At 40.3% G+C, this 22,849-nt stretch overlaps 1 protein-coding gene across 1 annotated transcript in view; it reads left to right on the plus strand.

Moving 5' to 3' along the window:
* The window catches only part of rbpjb (recombination signal binding protein for immunoglobulin kappa J region b), an 86,741-nt gene extending 64,404 nt beyond the window's left edge, over positions 1-22,337 (plus strand). Inside the window, exons 3-11 of the mRNA XM_062993261.1 lie at positions 2,323-2,418; positions 12,188-12,353; positions 13,569-13,743; positions 15,926-16,063; positions 17,307-17,419; positions 18,189-18,329; positions 19,930-20,085; positions 20,407-20,510; positions 22,046-22,337. Of these exons, the coding sequence (XP_062849331.1) occupies positions 2,323-2,418; positions 12,188-12,353; positions 13,569-13,743; positions 15,926-16,063; positions 17,307-17,419; positions 18,189-18,329; positions 19,930-20,085; positions 20,407-20,510; positions 22,046-22,310 (1,354 nt within the window). The 3' untranslated portion in view covers positions 22,311-22,337. The remainder of the gene's footprint in view (positions 1-2,322; positions 2,419-12,187; positions 12,354-13,568; positions 13,744-15,925; positions 16,064-17,306; positions 17,420-18,188; positions 18,330-19,929; positions 20,086-20,406; positions 20,511-22,045) is intronic.
* The last annotated feature ends 512 nt before the right edge of the window (positions 22,338-22,849 follow it).

The following is a 22,849-nucleotide window of genomic DNA, read 5'->3' on the forward strand; positions in this document are numbered from 1 at the left end:
TACAAAAGGTGCGGATGTGCCTGTCTGTGCATATGCATACATGAGTGCGCACAAGGGAGATTATTACATATGCAGTAACTGTTTTTAGTTGGTTAACTAAAGTAGGTCTTATAATGTTTATTGTTCTTATTCCTTCTTTATTCCCAAACTTTGCCTTTATTTTTGATTTCTTTCCACACATACTCTGCATCTTGCATCTGTCCTTTTACCCTTTTCATTACCGTCCCCTGAAGATACACACACACACTTTTATAAAGACCCCCCAGCTGTGGAGATTGAGGTTCTTGGCTATCGTGCTCGTGTGCTCTCTGCAAGCAACACATATTTGTGCTCACCAGAGAATTGGCTAATCAAACTTGGGTTTTGTTTCCAGTCAGGCTTTTGAGGTTTTGGACCGTAAAGCACATGCAGGCTTTCCACCAGCATTCTCTTTTAAATACACACGCACTAAAGAAGTGATTGCTGTCTACGCATTTATTGTATTCTGTACATATGAATAGTGAGGATCTGAAGCAGTAAGATGAGTGATGTTTTAATTGTAGGAGCTGTGGCCTAATGGAAATTTTTTAAATCAGACTGTCTTAAACGGCCAGAATTTCATATAAGGCAATGGTTAAAGAGTGCTTGTGTATTGTTCTAGAAACTTTCCACTTCAAAGGTCTAATAATGTTCTTCTAATGTTTTCTTTATGGAAAGTCGTAAATAAACCTTTTAGATATGAGACTAAATACAAAGGTATTGAAATTATTAAGGCTTTAATGGCCGGCTTCTATAGAATTTCAGTCCTCCCTTTAATTCAGTTGTTATGACACTAGTTAGATTAATGGTTCAGTTAATAATAGGAAAGTCAAAGCTTTAATTTGTATTTAAGGTCTGTACTTTTTTTGACTGCTCCACCACAGCGGATCTGCTCCGCATCCCTTCCTGACGCAACCCTCCTATTTTTATCTGGGTTTGGGACCAGCACTGAGACCACACTGACAAGTGCACTTCCCAACAGTTAGGCTGTTTCCAACTTTTGTTGGAATAACGTTTGTATACACCGACCAGCCATAACATTATGACCACTGAGAGGTGAAGTAAACAACACTGATTATCTCTTCATCACGGCACCTGTTAGTAGGTGGGATATATTAGGCAGCAAGTGAACATTTTATCCTCAAAGTTGATGTGTCAGAAGCAGAAAAAATGACTGGGTCAGAACATCTCCAAAACTGCAGCTCTTGTGCTAGTTCTACAGTGGTCAGTATCTATTAAAAGTGGTCCAAAGAAGTAACAGTGGTAAACCGGCGACAGGGTCATGGGCGGCCAAGGCGCATTGATGTGGGGAGCGAAGGCTGGCTCGTGTGGTCCGATCCAACAGACGAGTTACTGTAGCTCAAACTGCTGAAGAAGTTAATGCTGGTTCTGATAGAAAGGTGTCAGAATACACAGTGCATCAAAGTTGTAGGGCTGTTTTGGCAGCAAAAGGGGGACCAACACAATATTAGGAAGGTGGGCATAATGTTATGCTTGATTGGTGTATAGCAGTGGTATTAAAGTACAGACCTTAGGCACCCTAGTGGCAGTGTGACGTCATGGAAAAATAAGGGGATTTCTACACCAATGGAATAGCTGAAGATCTCAGTGGTGCTATCAGCTGGCCAGGCTCCTATATCGACATGATTGGCTATGTCTGAGGAGGTCATGGCCGAAGCCCTGCGATGGATTGACACCCGGTTTAGGGTGTGTTCAAGCCGTGTGCCCAGTAATTGCAGATGAAAGAGGACAGAGTGGTTAGTAAAAATAGGAAATGAAAAAACCTAAGGAATACTAAAATTTAATACCAGGGATCTTCAAAAAGTTTCCGCACTTTTATATTTTTGTTGGAAACAGTGAGGGTGGGGGGAGTAGTAATTGGTCGTGTCTGAGAGACTGGGAGAGCTTATAGTGTGGATTTAGCACCATCTGATTTCCACCTTTTTGGACCGCTCAAAGAAGCTTTAAGGGGAAGAAGATTTTCATGTGATGATAATGTGAAAGCAGTGGTGCATCAGTGGCTACACGCTCAACCAAAAACATTTTTGCTGATGGCATTAAAAAGTTGGACGCTGGGAAAAATATATCGGAAGGTGACCATGTATAAAAGTGATGTCATTTGTTTCTTAATATTAAATTTATTAAATTTAAATATTAAATTCTTAATAAAGAGTTTTAAAAAGTGTGGAAACTTTTGTAAAAACAAAATAGAAATGCAACACTAAATCTTTCCATACTGTCATTTGATATTTTCTGGAAAATTAGCTAACTCTTCATCTTGTTGTTTTTTTGTTCTTTCTCTAGAGAAGCGATGCGAAACTATCTAAAGGAGCGAGGAGACCAGACTGTTCTGATCCTGCATGCTAAAGTTGCACAGAAATCCTACGGCAATGAAAAAAGGTAAACCGCAGCTCTAAGGGCTCCGAGTGGCCGAGGTATGACCGTTAATTTCAGCAGGGATGTTTTGCCGAAATGCTTTGCGACCTCTCACGCTACCCCTCTTGCATATGAAGCAGTGGAGGAAATGAGGTTTTCTTTGCCTGCAGGGAGTTTTGGAAGGAGGAAAGAGGGTCGAACGTAATATAAAGTTGAAATTGGAGTAAAGGAACATAAAGGAGAACTGAGGAAAACATCGGGGAGTGGAAGGTACGGACGGATTGATCAGAGAGAAGAGGATTCAGTATCTGGGGAGCTCATGTCGTGGTTAGATCTTGGCTGGTTTCTTTTGGCTAGCAATGCGTTTCCCTCGTGATCACACCAGAAGTGTGTGACTGTTAATCTAAAATTCAGTGCCAGACCTCAGATAGAGCCGAGAGAGGGAAAGAAAGGAGACTGTTAAACCTGCTGTTAAATGTTCCCCATGAAATTAGCTACACTGTGACGCTTTGACAGACTTAAGTGCTGGTAGGGACTGAGTGTTTGGATTTGGCTCGATTCCCTTTATTATTCTTTCCCTTGCTTTAACCTTTCAGTGACTGGCTATTTCGTAACAACTGTGCACACGACTGTCAGGGTTATATTAAATGATGGGCTGATGGTAGCTACTTGCAGCTTACATGTTAAATGTAGCAGATATATTCAGGTATAAAGATCTAGTAACTTCGATAAAGGCCAAATCACTTTGGTCAAGCGACTGGCTTGAAGTATCTCCAAAACAGCAACAGGTGCTTACAGGCAGCCCACAGTGGTCTGAGGAGAGACAAGGCATCAGGTTGATGGGCAAGACATGAAGGCTATGGTGCCTGAAGGGCTACTGTGGCTCAAATTGCTGATCATTTTAATTCCTATGATGTGACGAACATGCCACAACACGCAATGCGTCAAACCCTTCAGTGTATACAGCTGCATAACCGCAAACCAGTCAAAATATGGCCAGCTGGGCTGGTGTGCACCATTTACCTGGGGATAGGTACCAGGATGCACTGTAGGATGATCCACCTATTAACATAGAGAAGTTGAAGGACCTGCTGGTAATGTCCTGGTACCAGATACCACAGGATTTCTTCAGATGTCTTTGGGAGACCATGTCTTGGTTGGGTCAGAGCTGTTTTGACAGCGTATTTGACAGTATTCTCTAGGATCACATGGACGTCTGGGCTTGTGTACACCATTTACCTGGGGATAGATACCAGGATACACTGTAGGATCCAGTCTTAACGTAGAGACAATAAAGGACCTGCTGGTATGGATGTCCTGGTACCAGCTACCACAGGATTCCTTCAGATGTCTTGTGAAGATTTTGTCTTGGTTGGGTCAGAGGTGTTTTTGACAGTACAGTGTATCACAAAAGTGAGTACACCCCTCACATTTCTGCAAATATTTCATTGTATCTTTTCATGGGACAACACTATAGACATGAAACTTGGATATAACTTAGAGTAGTCAGTGTACAGCTTGTATAGCAGTGTAGATTTACTGTCTTCTGAAAATAACTCAACACACAGCCATTAATGTCTAAATAGCTGGCAACATAAGTGAGTACACCCCACAGTGAACATGTCCAAATTGTGCCCAAATGTGTCGTTGTCCCTCCCTGGTGTCATGTGTCAAGGTCCCAGGTGTAAATGGAAAGCAGGGCTGTTAAATTTGGTGTTTTGGGTACAATTCTGTCATACTGGCCACTGGATATTCAACATGGCACCTCATGGCAAAGAACTCTCTGAGGATGTGAGAAATAGAATTGTTGCTCTCCACAAAGATGGCCTGGGCTATAAGAAGATTGCTAACACCCTGAAACTGAGCTACAGCGTGGTGGCCAAGGTCATACAGCGGTTTTCCAGGACAGGTTCCACTCGGAACAGGCTTCGCCAGGGTCGACCAAAGAAGTTGAGTCCTCGTGTTCGGCGTCATTTCCAGAGGTTGGCTTTAAAAAATAGACACATGAGTGCTGCCAGCATTGCTGCAGAGGTTGAAGACGTGGGAGGTCAGCCTGTCAGTGCTCAGACCATACGCCGCACACTGCATCAACTCGGTCTGCATGGTCGTCATCCCAGAAGGAAGCTGACGCACAAGAAAGCCCGCAAACAGTTTGCTGAAAACAAGCAGTCCAAGAACATGGATTACTGGAATGCCCTGTGGTCTGACGAGACCAAGATAAACTTGTTTGGCTCAGATGGTGTCCAGCATGTGTGGCAGCGCCCTGGTGAGAAGTACCAAGACAACTGTATCTTGCCTACAGTCAAGCATGGTGGTGGTAGCATCATGGTCTTGGGCTGCATGAGTGTTGCTGGCACTAGGGAGCTGCAGTTCATTGAGGGAAACATGAATTCCAACATGTACTGTGACATTCTGAAACAGAGCATGATCCCCTCCCTTCGAAAACTGGGCCTCATGGCAGTTTTCCAACAGGATAACGACCCCAAACACAACCTCCAAGATGACAACTGCCTTGCTGAGGAAGCTGAAGGTAAAGGTGATGGACTAAACCCAATTGAGCACCTGTGGCGCATCCTCAAGTGGAAGGTGGAGGAGTTCAAGGTGTCTAACATCCATCAGCTCCGTGATGTCATCATGGAGGAGTGGAAGAGGATTCCAGTAGCAACCTGTGCAGCTCTGGTGAATTCCATGCCCAGGAGGGTTAAGGCAGTGCTGGATAATAATGGTGGTCACACAAAATATTGACACTGGGCACAATTTGGACATGTTCACTGTGGGGTGTACTCACTTATGTTGCCAGCCATTTAGACATTAATAGCTGTGTGTTGAGTTATTTTCAGAAGACAGTAAATCTACACTGCTATACAAGTTGTACACTGACTATAGAAATAAAACTTGGATATAACTTAGAGTAGTGTTGTCCCATGAAAATATATAATAAAATATTTGCAGAAATGTGAGGGGTGTACTCACTTTTGTGATACACTGTATGTTTGACAGTATTCTCTAGAATCACATGGACTTCTGGGATTATGTGCACCATTTACCTGTAGAATATGTACCAGGATGCAGTGTAGGATGATCCAACCTTAACGTAGAGAGGTTAAAGGACCTGCTGGTAATGTTGTGGTACCAGATACCACAGAATTCATTCAGATGTATTGTGAAGATTTTGTCTAGGGCAGTTGTAGCCTAGCGGTTAAGGTACTGGACTAGTAATTGAAAGGTCGCTGGTTCAAGCCCCACCTCTGCCAGGTTGTCACTGTTGGGCCTTTAAGCAAGGCCCTCAACCCTCAATTGCTTAGACAATATACTGTCACAGTATTGGATGTCGCTTTGGATAAAAGCGTCTGCTAAATGCCAAAAATGTAACGTAAATGTAAATGTCTTGAATAAGTCAGAGCTGGTTCTTCAGTGTATTTGACAGCATTCTCTAGAATCACATGGACTTCTGGGCTTATGTACACCATTTACCTGTAGAATAGGTACAAGGATGCACTGTAGGATGATCCAATCTTGATGTAGCGACGTTAAAGGCTCTGCTGGTAATGTCCTGGTACCAGATACTACAGGATTCCTTCAGATGTCTTGTGAAGATTTTGTCTTGGTTGGGTCGGAGCGTTTTGACAGCGTATTTGACAGTATGCTCTTGGAGCACATGGACGGCTGTGCTTGTGTGCGACATTTATCTGTGGAATATGTACCAGGATGCAGTGTAGAATGATCCAATCTTAACGTAGAGACATTAAAGGACCTGCTAATAATGTCGTGGTCCCAGATACCACACGATTCCTTCAGATGTCTTGTGGAGACCATGTCTTGGTTGGGTCAGAGCTGTTTTTACAGCATATTTGACAGTATTCTCTAGGATCACATGGACGGCTGGGCTTGTGTGCTCCATTTACCTGTGGAATAGGTACCAGGATGCACTATAGGATGATCCAATCTTAATGTAGAGACGTTAAAGGATCTGCTGATAATGTCGTAGTACCAGATACCACAGGATTCCTTCAGATGTCTTGTGGAGACCATGTCTTGGTTGGGTCAGAGCTGTTTTGACGGCGTATTTGACAGTATTCTCTAGAATCATATGGATGGCTGGGCTTGTGTGCTCCATTTACCTGTGGAATAGGTACCAGGATGCAGTGTAGGATGATCCACCTATTAACATAGAGAAGCTGACGGACCTGCTGGTAATGTCCTGGTACCAGATACTACAGGATTCCTTCAGATGTCTTGTGAAGATTTTGTCTTAGTTGGGTCAGAGCGTTTTGACAGCGTATTTGACAGTATGCTCTTGGATCACATGGACGGCTGCGCTTGTGTGCAACATTTATCTGTGAAATATGTACCAGGATGCAGTGTAGAATGATCCAATCTTAACGTAGAGACATTAAAGGATCTGCTGATAATGTCGTGGTACTAGATACCATAGGATTTCTTCAGATGTCTTGTGGAGACCATGTCTTGGTTGGGTCAGAGCTGTTTTGACGGCGTATTTGACAGTGTTCTCTAGAATCATATGGATGGCTGGGCTTGTGTGCTCCATTTACCTGTGGAATAGGTACCAGGATGCAGTGTAGGATGATCCACCTCTTAACATAGAGGAGTTAAAGGACCTCCTGGTACCAGATACCACAGGATTTCCTCAGATGTCTTGTGAAGATTTTGTCTTGGTTGGATCAGATCTGTTTTGACTCACCAGTGTGTATCTCATGCCTAAACAGTGTTAGTGTTTAAATGCAGCATTGTGATTGAAGAAACACATATTGTTCAGACACTTTAAAAATTTGGATGAAAAACCTTTGGACTATTCGTATAATCTTTCTAAATTGCAGTTTGATTGCAAATGTATTTGATCTATTTTTTAAATAGACCTTTCTTCAAAGCATAGTCTTTTCTTCAGTCTGTGCTGTAGTGACTTTTCGGTGTTATGAGACTAGTAGGATGTGAAACCAGACACTAGCAGGATATAAAGCAGCTTCATACAAACTTGCTGGGTTCCCCTATCACCAAAACGTCCTACAATATAGTAGAAACTTGTATTTGACCCAGACATTTTTATGACATGTTAATCATTTGTTCTGTTGTACGTCGTGTCTATTAGAAAGGTTTCGTGTTGACTAAGCGGTGTGAGATTCTTTGGGTTTGAACCCAAGCTTGGGAATGTGTTTCTGTTTTGATCAGCATGTGGGATTTTTTTTCTTCTTTTTTTTCAGCTTTGTGCTGTGTGCAAAGTGGCGCTTGTGCAAATGGTGTACACACTTTAGCTCACAGTCATGTGAGGGCAATGCATTCACACATTTACTTACATTTACCATATTCAGTTTTTGGGAGTTGCAATAAAGCTGTAGTGCTTAGAGGAAGGTCAGGAAAAACTCTTTCTAGACAGTAACCTAAGGTCCTGAAGACCCATGTTTTCATAAGGTTCCCTGTCTTTCATAGGAAGCACATGTCAGCCTGACTTCTTTGAAACAAGCCACAGCCATAGCTACAAATGTTTCATCTACTTGGCTAGTGGGTGAAAAAGTGACTAAATTATTGGAAAAAATGGGTTATAAGATGTAGTCTTGATCATTCAATCAAACAATTCTTAGCAAAGCCTGCTGATTAACACATAAACACTGTATGGCCAAAAGTATTTGGACACCTGACAATGAGCCTTGTGATCTTTTTAGCTATAACAACCGCCATTCTTCTGAGAAGGCTTCTCAAAAGACTTTAAAGTATGTCTGTGTGAATTTGTGCCCATTTAAACAAAAGAGCATTTGTATGGCTGGGCACTAATGTTGGTCAAGAAAGCCTCAATTTATTCCAGTTCATTCCAAAGCTGTTCAGTAGGGCTGAGGTCAGGGCTCTGTGGAGGCCACTGGAGTTTCTTTAAGCCAAGATTTTCTCCATGTCTTTATAGACCTTGCTTTGTGCACAATCACACAGACATGCTGGAACAGTGAAGGGCCTTTCCCAAACTGTTGCTATAATGTTGGAAGCATAAAGCGTGCTTTATATAATTGATTTATTACACCTATATGTCTGTGTGGGCTTCCTCTGGGAGCTCCGGTTTCCTCCCACAGTCCAAAGACATGCAAGTGAGGTGAATGGAAGACAAATCTGTCCATGAAACTTGAACTGATGAATCTTGTGTAATCAGTAACTACATGTCCTGTTATGAATGTAACCAAAGTGTGTAAAATATGATGTCAAAATAAAGAAAGAAATACATATTACATCTATAGTTGTTGAGGCTGAATCATGCAAATTCAAAATTAGAATGGGTGTCCCAATACTTTTGTCCACATAGTGTATATGCATAATACATGTTAAACTAGTCTCAAAAGGTTGTCCCAAGCCTTTTTTGTTTAATAGACAAGGAATTCTGTAGTAACAAACATAAAATAATTTGAAACACACTAATTTAGGCATTTGGCCTTTCTCGTTAATAAACACGTTCTTTCAGAAGAGAAATTGCAGCCTGTGTGGGATTGTTTCCAATATTGTCTTGGACACTTAAAGCCCTCAAACAAAAAAAGGTTAAAAACTTGGGTTTGTAGGGATCACTGACTCAACTTTAGAATACCAATTTCTTTTCTGAGGAAATATGTGCCTTGTTTACTTCAGACTAACTTTAGTTTTTGCTTATTTAACATGTTTTGTTTACACCGTGTCCTCAGCTCCTTCAGATAAGTGCATCCCCAAATCTAACTCTCTTTCAGACCCTGTCAGACTATCTCACCTACTAGGGGAGTAAAGAGAGAGCTGCATACTAGTAGCACTATACACACACACACACACACATATTTACATAATGCACACCATGCACTTACTGTTATCATTTTTACTACAACCCCAAATCAGAAAAAGTTGGGACAGTATGGAAAATGCCGGTAAAATAAAAATGCATTGTTTCTTACATTTACTTTGACGTTTAACACCTTTGACAGCTTAGGCTTGCACCCTTGGCCTTTGAGCACTGAAATGTCTCCCGATTCCTTGAATTGTTTAATGATATTATGTGGAGGGAGACTGTAGAGAAATATGCAAATCCCTTCCAGTCTTTCTTTGAGGAAAATTGTTTTAAACATTTCAATCATTTTCTCATGCATTTGTTGACAAACTGGAGATCTTCTGATCATCTTTGCTCATTAAAGACTCAGCCTTTCCTGGATGCTGCTTTTGTACAACCATGATTATTTCGTTTTTTCACCTCATTTTTCACCTCGTTTTAGCCCCTAATTGCCCCTGTCCCAACTTTTTTTGGAATGTGTTGCAGGCCTGAAATCCAGGAATGAAGGTTTATTTATGAATGAAATAAAGTTGACCAGACTACGCATGAGATATCTCAGGTTCAAACTGTAATCACATAAAAGTCAAAGTAAATGTAAGAAACTCTGTGTTTTTTTTATTATTTGCTTTTTCCATGCTGTCCCAACTTCTGATTTTTGATTTGGGGTTTTATTATTTTTTATTGTTGTTACTATTGCACTGATATTATTTTATTATTACATTATTATTAAGGTGTGTGTATGTGTTTTTTTAGTATTATTATTTTATTTGTTTCTTTAATCTATAACCAAGCTTTAGCAATAAGTGTCTATATTTGTTGTATATCTAAGTTACCATAGAATGTATTGAATTTAATTGAATGTAACAGACATGTTGGATGAACAGAAGAGCAGCACCCAAACACAGACATTCCTGACAGTAATAGTGTTTTATGTGTTACTGTTTTTTACATAACTTTTTTAACACCATATATAAATTTAAATGCTTTGGCAGTACTGTAACGGACGTGGTGAAAACGCGCTTTAAATGATATTGTGTCTGCTGCCATCTACTGGAAATGAAAAGCAAAGTGTCTGTGTTCTAAGAAATCAGCCAGACTTTATTATATCAGTCTCTACTGTACTTGCTGATTTAATAATGTTTAGTCATTTATTTGAATGAATGTATATTACTAGAACTGTTTAAAATGGATTTCACCCCACTGTTCTAGCAGTATTGTGTTAGTTCACTAATGGAGATACTAAAAGTTCTTTTTGTTTGTTTTTATAACGCTACTGCTTTTAGACCATTTGTAAAAGGTTTGTGAACAGCAAAGAATCACAAAAACCAATTTGTCATTATGATGTCTTAGAGCTATTATGAGAGCTATCTGACTACCTATCCACCACCTTCCACATGTCCCCACAGATTGGTTATTGACTTTTCCAATAAGGTAGACAGTTATACTGATGTCATTGCAATGGAAATATTTCAAGATGGAAGAAGATTAGGTTAAAACGATGATCAAGTTATGCCAACAAACCTGAAAAAGCACTCAATGGCTGGCAGATTGGAAAATGTCAGTTCATACTGTCTACCAAAGAAAGGACACAAGAAGAAGTGTTCATATTATCGTATAATCCCCCACATATTACACGCCGGTAAGATATGCTGGAAATGATTTAACACAGACCAGAGCTTTACATTGTTAGATGTGCAAACATGATTTAAAAAGGCTAGGGAACAAGAAATATCGTGACATCATCACAGATGTATGCTGGATTTGGAAAAATCCATAGAATTCAAGAAGAAAGTCAGCACGCTTTACTGTCTACAGCAAGGCTTTCAACTGTGTTGACCACGCAAAATGATAGAATGTCCTCAAGACGATTTTTATTATTCTAATAATGAATCTGTACACTCATCAACAAGCCACAGTCATAATTGGAGTTAAACAAGACTGCATTCTGTCACCATTCCTATTCAGTCTGTACACTAAACAATAAGAGAAGCAGGACTGGAGGATGCTGATTATAAATTTAAGACTGCTGGAAGAAACAATAACTTCTGACACTGACTTTAACATTGATTGTGAAGATGTTTAAGTGGTGGAGTTTTTTCTGTTTGAATCAATTATTAAAAGCAGGATCCAGCAGTCAATAAATACGCCACAGACTGACACTTGGCAGAACAAGAATGAATGGACTGGAAAAACTGTAAAGATGTAAAGCTCTTCAGATGTAAAGATTTGTCTCTTCAAACTATGATTAGAATTGTCCAGACTATGCTCTTCTCTGAGGTATTTTATGGTTGTAAATGCTGGACAATAAAAGTAGCGAGACAAAAAGAATATTGATGCCCTTGAACTTGGGATGACAAAGACCTTTGATAGTACCTTAAATAGCAAGAGACAAATGGATCCTTTACCAAATTAAACCCAACCTCTCACTCAAAGCCCAGATAATCAAACTGAATCTTTCTTATTTTGGACACATAGGAAGAACCAGTTAATCAGTTATGCGTGAAAGAGTTGAAGGTAGAAGAGGAAGAGGATGGTTAGCAACAAGATGGATGGAAACAATTAGAGATATGATGAACCAAACCCAAACAGAAGACAAGATGTTCTGGATAAACAGTTTGGTTGCCAGGAGTTGGAATTGACATTAGGATGATAATAACAGTAATAATAATAATAATATGTGGGCACTTGTAGCCTAGCGGTTAAGGTACTGCCAGGTTGCCACTGTTGGGCCCTTGAGCAAGACCCTTAACCTTCAATTGCTTCAATACACTGTAAGTCACTGTGTATAAAAGTGTCTGCTAAATGTCTAAAATGTAAATGAGCAGAGTCAGTTGTGCACTCTGAGGGCCTTGACCATAAATGGCTATGACTCCAGTTTAAAAAAAGCAAAACTTTTATTGTTGTGCCTCCCTTAAGCCCTAAACTATGTAAATCTTGATTAAAAGCTTTGATGGGATACGTTTACATTTGTAACTCGCCATTTTTGTTTTGTTTACTCTTTGTATGCAGGTTTTTTTGTCCTCCACCATGTGTATATCTTATGGGCTGCGGCTGGAAGAAGAAGAGGGAGCAAATGGAGAGAGACGGCTGCTCAGAGCAGGAGTCTCAGCCATGTGCCTTTATCGGGATCGGGAACAGCGACCTGGAAATGCAGCAACTCAACCTTGAGGGAAAGGTAGAGCACATACACACAGTGTCAAAACCAGCAATTCACACTGCGGGGGTTTTCTGTTTCCATTTTCAGCAACACGGTGCTTTGAAAGAAACTGTTTAAGAGCACTGTTACGTAGTGAGTGTGACTTTATTTATAGTTTGCTTATAAAATTATTATAAGCCCTGTTAATAGATTGTTAAATAGGCTTTTTCTAAATATGTCATTAGCTCTGCTATTCAGCCACTGTTGGGCCCTTGTGCAAGGCCCTTAACCCCTTTTGGCTTCAGGGGTGCCATACAATAGCTGACCCTGCGCTCTGACCCCGGCTTGTAAAGTTGAAAGTTATAGACGATCGCTCATCTATTGCTGCTGTTTGAGTTGGTCATCTTCTAGACCTTCATCAGTGGTCACAGGACGCTGCCCTCGGGGCACTGTTGGCTGAATATTTTTGGTTGGTGGACTATTCTCAGTCCAGCAGGGACAGCTGGGTGTTTAAAAACCTCCAGCAGCGCTGCTGTGTCTGATCCACTCATACCAGCACAACAGACACTAACACACCACCACCATGTCAGTGTCACTGCAGTGCTGAGAATCATCCACCACCTAAATAATACCTGCTCTGTAGTGGTCCTGTGGGGGTCCTGACCATTGAAGAACAGCATGAAAGGGGGCTAACAAAGCATGCAGAGAAGCAGATGGACTACAGTCAGTAACTGTAGTACTACAAAGTGCTTCTATATGGTAAGTGAAGCTGATAAAATGGACAGTGAGTGTAGAAACAAGGAGGTAGTTTTAATGTTATGGTTGATCAGTGTATGTATGAAGGACAAATAAAGGCCTTCTATTCTATAGTACATAAACCTTTCTAATCATTATGGGGAGAGTCCTGGTGCCAGATTGTAATCTTGTTCTCACCAGAACTCTTAAATGTTCTTCCCATTTTAAAAGTTAATTTATTAAATAATCAGACTGATGGTCTCACAGCCAAAATGTTAGTACATTTCCAACAAGTTGGCAAACCGATCTCATCTGTGTTCTTGGCTGTACTGTTGTGATGGAGAAATGTTTCTTTTGTTTGCACAGGAAGATTTTCTAGCAGGCTTTACACAGTCAGAGGTTTGCTCGCCTCAGTAGACCGAATCAAGCGTCTCTGCACTGTTTTGTAAGACATGATGTTATAATGTTATGTATGTAGTAAATCTCTGAGCTCTGCATCATTTCTCTTTCTCCATGCAGAACTACTGCACAGCCAAAACATTGTACATCTCTGACACGGACAAGCGCAAGCATTTCATGCTGACGGTGCGCATGCTGTACGGCAACAGCGCCAACATCGGTGTCTTCCTCAGCAAGCGCATCAAGGTCATCTCCAAACCTTCCAAAAAGAAACAGTCCCTCAAGAATGCTGACTGTAAGCACGCACACACACACACACACACACACACACACACACACACACACACACACACACACACACTTTTTTTGCTACTTTTACTATGTTCAACAGTATTGCTTTGTATTATTTACTGAGATGCCACTATTCATACAATCTTCTGAGTACAGTAAATATGTTGCAAGTTTATCAGCTGTATCTTTGCACTACTAATATACACTCAGATTTAATCTTCTGAATATTATGGGATGTCTGCTTTATTCTTTCTTTCTTTTTTTTTTCAATTTCCAGACATGCTTTGTGTTTCTCTTCCATTCTTGGTGTTTATAGACCTTTTGACATTATTTTGTACCATGCTTTTATTCATCATATTCATATGACTCAATACACAATGAAACATGTTTAAGTGGTATTTAATAAGGGTTATAATGTCAATATCTGTATGAACCAGAAAATTAAGTGTGAAATACTAGCATACCCATGTTTTATTTTATCTAGGCCCAATGGTAGTCTACACTAGTGCAAGACTACTACGACTCAGTAACTTAAATGTATAGGTCTGTTGCAGTTACGTGGCATTCATGCTTGGTTTTAATTCGGTAAATTAATGTTAATCACTCACTAAATTATTGTTAAATTCAAGTTTATGATTGAAAGAGGTTTTAAGGCGCTGTAATTGACTTACTTGTTTCAGTGTGTCTGCAGTTGAATTTAAATTTCAAAGCATTTAAACAGTCTTAAAAAGTATTTTTTCTTCTGGTCTAGAAAGTGTCATTTATATTAGTTGCATGGCCTTATAATTTCATGTCACTGGGTACAGCTATGCCTAGTGACTTGTTTTGTGCCAATATAAATTAGGCTAGTTTGACTGCACCTGTTATTCTGAGCCACTAACATTTTACATTAATGGCATTTAGCTGTCCCTTTATCCAAGGTGATTTACAGGTATAGCTGATTATAGCTACTGATTAGCCCAGGAGAGACAACTTGGTGGTGTTGTGTCTTAAAACAGTAACTGCTAAGCTACCACTGACCTAACATTTAAGTGAAAAGCTTTCTTTTCTTGGCAATAGACCACTGTTTAATATACAGTACTTTGTACATCAAGTGTCTGTACAAATGATTTTTTGCATCTGGCATTCCTTACTTAAAATATGTCTGGTCTTTTTTGAGATTTGGACAGAGCGCACTCAGATTTTCTTATTTACATGTGCACAGCTAGTCAATCATAATTATTCCTTAGAAAGGAAGATACCATGGTACACCACTGAATTGATTTTTGGGTTGGTAAATGTATATTGTTGATTCAGATTATTTTGTCATGTAAAAAAAAAGTAACAGCTGTGATGATCACTGAAATCCCAAGACTGTCATAACCTACACTGTTTTGCAAAAGTATGCGGACACCTGACCCATTATTTTATGGACATAATCATGATCATGCCATTAATATGACCCCTCATCTCCCTCCTGCAGCTATGGCAATCCCCACTTCGCTGTGTCTCTTTGTGAACTTGTGTCCACTAAGTCATCACAGATGCTGGATTAGAATGCCTGGTCTTTAATTGTCATTCTGATTGATCACAAATGTGTTCCATCAGGAAGTAGACAAGACAGTTGCTCTACACCAAATTTGTTAAAACATGTATTCATAAATTGTACAGTCATACCGGAGCAGGAAAGGTTGCCTAAAAGTTAAAGCATAATTTATGTGTAATTTTGTATAATTACTAAGCATAACTTAGTAACAAACTCCAATTATTATATGGACATTTGGTCACCACAAAGAACTTTGAACATTCCCAGAAACACAACTGGGTAAGGGTTTAAAAACAGCATGTTCTCGTCAGTGACATGTTTTGACAGGATGATGAACAAACGAAAAATAGGGGGAAAAGAAGAAAAAAATGGGTGCATTATGATTTTATCATCTTCCACCGCTAGAGGGAGACACACCCAATACGTTAACCTGTTGTTCTAGTAATTCGAAGTAGTGTGAGCTTAACATATATCTAACATCAGACCAGAAGGGAGTGGTGTTTACTGCTTCTTAATGTAACTCCACTTTTAGCTGGCCTTTTTGCTCTTAAACACTGTTAATATTTAATGATGTCTTGAAACACGAAGCTTTTCTGACCTCCCTGCATCTCTTTTCCTCTGACCTCCCTCTCTTTTTGTTTTTCTGTTTGGGTGTGTGTAGTGTGTATAGCGTCTGGAACAAAAGTGGCACTGTTTAACAGACTGCGCTCACAGACGGTCAGCACGCGTTACCTCCATGTGGAGGGTGGCAACTTCCATGCCAGCTCACAACAGTGGGGAGCCTTCTATATCCACCTTTGTAAGTCACCCACACATTCACACTTTACACGATACATTCATTAATTACATTTACATTTACATTTTCGGCATTTAGCAGACGCCTTTATCCAAAGCGACTTACAGTACGGTTACAGTATACAGTCTGAGCAACTGAGGGTTAAGGGCCTTGCTCAAGGGCCCAACAGCAGCAATCTAGCAGTGGTGGGGCTTTAACCAGCAACCTTTGGATTACTTGTCCTGTGCCTTAACCACTAGGCTACGGCTTGCCACCACCATGTCGGCGCCACTGCCGCGCTCAGAACGATCCACCACCCAAACAACACCTGCTCTGTGGTGGTCCTGACCACCAATTACATTTTATCCACTTCATGCTGGTCAGGGACACAGAGGGTCTGAACCCACGTTGTGGTCGCTACAATGGATCATTCTAATCCGCTTAGCTGATTGCACACAATACCAGATCCCCTTTTTTTTTCATTTTAATTGGATTGGGATTGGCACTGAGAGCACACTGACAAGTGCATGCCAATGGCTGGGCTGTCCCCTCTTTACCCCACATTCACGACCCGACCGGCGTCTGTGTAGTTATTGTTTTCTATTTTAAGTTTTAATTTTTAACAATCAGATTGCATTATGCAGTTAGATGTAGTTCACTGAACATGAGTGTGACTTCTCAGTCAAGCTCTCAATATAAGTCTTCAGATATGGTCAAAAGCAAAACCAAATGAGAAGTGCATACAAATAAGGCAAGCAAAGCTATGAGCTCTTTATGCAGACCTTTTCCAATGCACAAACACATCTTCATCATGCAGACAGGCTCACCCACACGCATTTACAAACACATACAATCATAAACATCTTCATCATACAGTTGGCATGTACACATCAGCATGAATAAAGCAAACGGCTAGAGAACTCACTGTCCGATTCCCTGTTTACTCTGTGTGTGGGCTCCACCTGTAGCACTGTTGCCTCACAGCTAGTTCTTTGTTCGATTGTTCGTGGAGCGGTCCCGGTCTGTTCTGTATGAAGTTTGCATGTTCTTCTCGTGTCTCCGGTTTCCTCTCACAGTCCAAAGACATGCAAGTGAGGTGAATTGGAGACACAAAATTGTCCATGACTGTGTTTGACATTAAATACTTGAACTGATCAATCTCGAGTAATGAGTAACTACCTGTTCTGTCATGAATGTAAATAAAGTGTATAAACCATGACGTTAAAATTCTAATAAATAAATACTCTGTGTGTGTGTGTGTGTACAGTGGATGATGAAGAGTCGGAGGGAGAGGAGTTTACTGTGCGGGATGGTTACGTTCACTACGGCCAAACAGTCAAACTGGTCTGTTCTGTCACAGGGATGGCTCTTCCTCGACTGGTACGGTCTCTTTTTTACCTTTGTCTTTCTCTCGGTAACTTTTATTATCATTATTTTCTGTTTATGCATTTTTCCATCAATCTAGTCATATATAATTACCCAATCGTAAGTCACCTTTACTGCTGCAGACCACTCCTGACCAAGGAGGGTTGCACCGCCACATGCCTGCTCCAACACGTGTGCAGTACCGACACATCTTTTCATCTGGGGTTCACACAATGCCTTTTTTTGTATGGAAAGTCACACACCAATCTCCATTCTCCCTAGTCTCATTGTGCAGCGCCATATATCAGCCAGCAGAGACTAAAACTGCAGGGTTTTTAAGCAGGTCTGGTCTTTTTTTTATTTACTTTTATGGAATACCAGATTTATTATTACAGTTGTATACTTTATTGTAGTGTGCAGGAACTTCCCCACCTAAACCCCCCAAAAAATCTGATTATTTACTGCTAATCTTCACAAGTATGATATCAGTTTTAGTCTTAATTTGAATAGTCATATTCAATGACTATTTAATAGTGGCCACACATACAAATAACCACAATAAACATGATTTTATTTAGGTATTTAATAGACTAATAGACTTTAAATCATGCTGTACATGTTTTAACTTTCTTCCTACTCTCTGTTTCCTTCATCCACCTTCTGTCTTTCATTCCCTTTTCTTTTCCTTACTAATAAATGTACTTCATCTATTTATGATTGTGTGTGTGTGTGTGTGTGTGTGTGTGTGTGTGTGTGTGCCTCTGTGCTGTACATATTCATACAGATCATCCGGAAGGTGGATAAGCAGACGGCTTTGCTGGATGCAGACGATCCCGTGTCTCAGCTGCATAAATGTGCTTTCTACCTAAAGGATACGGAGAGGATGTACCTGTGCCTTTCTCAAGAGAGGATCATCCAGTTTCAAGTGTGTACACTTTCTTGGTGCATTTACACCCACACACACACACACACACAGACACACACAATTCAGTAGGAACAAAATAAAAAGGTGTGTTAAAAAGACACATTGAAAATCTGCAATGCCTCTATAAAATATAGAGTTTCAAAATTTTGCTCCATTTTTATTTTAATGTTTTACCACAGCTTAATCCTCTTCAGGGTTGCAGGTCCGGGATCATTAGGAATGCATTGCATTAACATGGCAGCACACCAATCCATCACAGGGCCCCCCTCACACACACACACACACACACACACATAGCCAATCGTCTCTATGTTAACACTCAACCGCCTTATAGCAATGCTGAATTTCAGTTATAGTGGTCTAGCATAATTTACTCCAGTGCCACCTTAAGTTTTAAGTTTTTAAATATAAATAATTAAACAGTAAAAATTACGTCAAGCATTACTTGGAATGAGCAACTTTGCTCTTTAATACTACATCACTTCTTGTAGCTACACTGTACTGTTGTAGCACTGTAGTTGTTCCAGCATTTCTAAGAACCTGACACATTTTTCTCTTCATTCTGTTTAATCTTTGTTTATTAAGTAAAAGTAAATAGGTATTTACCATATTTTGTTATTTATTTTACCACTAGATCCTATTTTACCAACCAGATCCAGTTTACAGATTTCACATTCACAAAAAGTGGACAACTTTCATGGAAGACTTATAAAATCTGTGATTAACAATAAACCAAATATTCTTAGCATTGTTTGAGGTCTGAAACAACTGCAACACTAATTTTGACCAGTTGTCATTTTTTGTAAATAAATGCTGTAAATTACACCACATTCCTCCAAAATACTGTTCTGATTTTCTTGATGCTCAAATATCCCATAACCAGCCCATTAGGACTTGTATTTGAGCATTCAGAAAATGGATTATAGCTCTTTTGTAGGCAACTGGCTGATCCTACACATTCTGCAGTCTTTATTATTGATGTTGTAAATACCATTTGTACTTTAATTGAGCAAAACAACAAAGGCAGGTCATTATCCATAAATGTTACCTGGAATATAGATCATAGAGTAGCTGTCTCCTGATTTATATTCTTGCATTGATCATGGCATAGATCAGTGCAGTCATTACAATCAGAGTAGTTGCTAAGCACCTGATTGCAATGACTGTATTTAGAAACAACAGGATGATGGAGAAGAGCTGATTTGAGGAATAGATGTATCCTTTACTGTGCCGAATTTTTTAAAAGCAAATTATTGGGGTTTTTTAAGAAGGTTTTTGGGATATTTGGGTAATTTTGTGATGCCATCGGATTAGTTTGTCCATGGATAATTTTTGCCCTTTATTGCTTAACACTAATACAAACAGTCCCTTACACCCTTATACATGACTTTACCTTATACATGCTCTGTATCATTCACACATAACATCTTTTAGCTCATAAATTATTTTCCTAAGCAAGTTTAACTGATATCCATTTTCTAATATATTAATAATGAATGTACCCATTTGGCGAAGTGTCTTTACTAAGTGTGTGTGTGTGTGTGTGTGTGTGTGTGTGTGTGTGTGTGTGTGTGTGTGTGTGTGTGTGTGTGTGTGTCAGGCCACTCCATGCCCAAAAGAACCAAATAAAGAGATGGTAAACGATGGTGCCTCCTGGACAATCATCAGCACAGACAAAGCAGAATACACTTTCTATGAGGGAATGGGACCTGTCCACTCATCTGTCACACCTGTGCCTGTGGTTGAGAGTTTACAGGTTAGTACATTTACAATCTGAAATATTCAGCCCCCCTCACCTTGAACAGCTATATGGTGGTGCATAATACAAAATCTAAATGAAGTCCTAGTAAATAGATAAAGCTGACTAATGTTTATTAACAATCAGGTAACCTTTGGGGACAGAAAGAAACAAACCACACAGCAGATTTTAATATGTTATAAATTAGCAATTAATTATTATTATAACTAGTGTAAGTGGTTATGACAAATCATTTTTAGCCATGACCAGGCTATACATTACATACCTTGGTTTAAAAACCACAGAACCGATGGACTTTGTGTGTTTATGTGTGTCCAGCTGAATGGTGGAGGGGATGTAGCAATGCTGGAACTAACAGGACAGAACTTTGCTCCAAACCTGCGTGTGTGGTTTGGGGACGTTGAAGCTGAGACCATGTACAGGTTAGATGTCTTACTTTACACATGGATTTGAAATGCTATACAGACAAAAGAGCTGTTGTTTCCAAAGTATATATATGATTCCCTCAGCTGTTATCAGTTCACCTGCATATTCTGCTCATTTGTGCCTTTGTTAGGTACATTACAAGAGACATAATTATTAGGCATCCATCTTCCTAGAAATAATTTTGTACACAAATAGTCATCTAACAGGCCACAAATATGAGGCACTTTTACAGTATCAGGTGTACATTCAAGGGTCTGTCTGAAAACCTAGTGAGCTCTCTACATAGATGGCATTTTACATCATCCTACATGTGCTCCAAAGAAGAAGACTTAATTCTTACATTCCTTAAAATGCTCCTACTGAGGTGCCTTAATTCCAAGCAGATGTAGCCTAGTGGTTAAGGTACTTGACTAGTCATCGAAAGGTTGCTAATTCAAGCCCCACCACTGCCACTGTTGGGCCCTTGAGCAAGGCCCTTAACCCTCAATTGCTTAGACAATAAACTGTCACTGTATAATCACTGCTGGATAAAAGCATCTTCTAAATGTCGAAAATGTAAATCTAAGCTATAAACTGACTAAATGATGAGGAAGCATCAAATGTTACTCCAGCAGTGAAGGTAATCCCAGCATTTAATGCGGCACAACTTTTGTTTCAAAAAATTACAAATATGACTTGTTTTAAATGTAAATAAATTCTCATAGATTTTTTATTCGTATAAAGGTGTACAATGTAAGCATTTTTGGTGCACGGAGGAAGATGTTAGCTGGCATGCTAGTGAGTTGTGTCACCTCAGCCCTTTGGTTTAAATGGATATAATCAACGTAATTGCTGTCTAAGTAAGGTGTCCAAATAACCTTTCCTATAAGTTTTTATTAGAGTGTCTTAGGCAGCTGCCTAGGTAGGCAGTAGACAGCAAGGCAGTTCACTCAAGTTTTCAGACAGACCCTATGATACACTTATTCCTGCCTGAACTATGGAAAAATGATAATTTAATCCAGCCATTTAAAAAATGGTGGCAATGTTTGGTGATGGACAGTTCTGTCAAAAAAAACAAGGGCTAAAAAGTGCAGGATCTTCCTCTAGCACACCAGCACTGAGATTCTGAACTTCCTGGTTTGAATCTCAGCTCTGCTACCGGTCGGCTGGGTGCCATCTAGCGGGCACAATTGGCAATACCTGCAGCAGACAAAAATTGGCGATCAAGTCTGCTGGGTGAGAAAAGACCAGACTAATAAAGTCGGTGTGGTCTTCAAACGCTGTGCAAGGACTGGTTAGCAGCATGAGGTGCCTGTGCAGCAAAGGAGGAGCCTCATGTGCGAATCCACCGAGGCACAGGCGAAAAAGAAGGGGTCGAGGAACTGTGCATGCGTCAGAGGGGGCATGGACCAGGCTAATATACCCTCTTCGGGCGCAACTGGGATCCCCAGCAGCGGAAGACTATGCTAATTGGCTATGCTAAATCTGGAGAAAAAGGGATGGAATTCCAATCGAAAGCTTGTGTTTAAACCCGGTGTTTCCTGTTCTGCAGGTGTGGAGAGAGCATGCTATGCGTAGTACCTGATATTTCAGCGTTCCGTGAGGGTTGGAGGTGGGTGAGGCAGCCGGTACAGGTTCCCGTAACGCTGGTGCGGAACGACGGTATCATCTACTCCACCACACTGACGTTCACATACACGCCAGAGCCAGGCCCGAGGCCTCACTGCAGCGCTGCCGGAGCCATCCTGCGCTCTGCGAACAGCGCCAACACTGACTCGGTCACGGAAAACTCCTCCAACACCACTGTGGTCTCCTAACACACACGGGAACACTCAAGAACTGCACACATGCTACACTGAGGGGGGGGGGGGGGGGGGGGGGGGGTAAAGAAAATTACAGGTACACTTCAGAGAAATGCTGCATATAGATGTCAAACACCTCGGCTAAAATGAAGAGGGGGGATGGGTGATGTCTTTGGGATATTGAGAAGGATTTATGGTGATGGACGCTGCTGCATGGCGAATATCACCTGTACCTGTCAAAGAACTACAGAAGGTGAAGACACACCCATGACAGTGAAGCTTCCCTCTTCAGTTCAATTTCTTTATCCCCCCTACAGTCGGTGTTTGAGTGAAGGAGTGAAACTGAATGTTTTTGTGGCTCTGTCTGGACTTCCTAGAAGACGAGGGTGATGTTCAATAAGTAATATGGACCAAGGTTATTGTATAAGCTTTAGTAAAGGTACATTTTCTCCATACGTTTTTTGTATCAAGGCATATTGTACGCTTTTGTTACCAAATAGATTCTCTTCCTTATCTGAGTTTTTACACTTTTTTAGTTTTTACTTTATTTGATG

This window comes from Trichomycterus rosablanca, chromosome 4, assembly GCF_030014385.1.
Source record: "Trichomycterus rosablanca isolate fTriRos1 chromosome 4, fTriRos1.hap1, whole genome shotgun sequence".
Taxonomy (NCBI): Eukaryota; Metazoa; Chordata; class Actinopteri; order Siluriformes; family Trichomycteridae; genus Trichomycterus; species Trichomycterus rosablanca.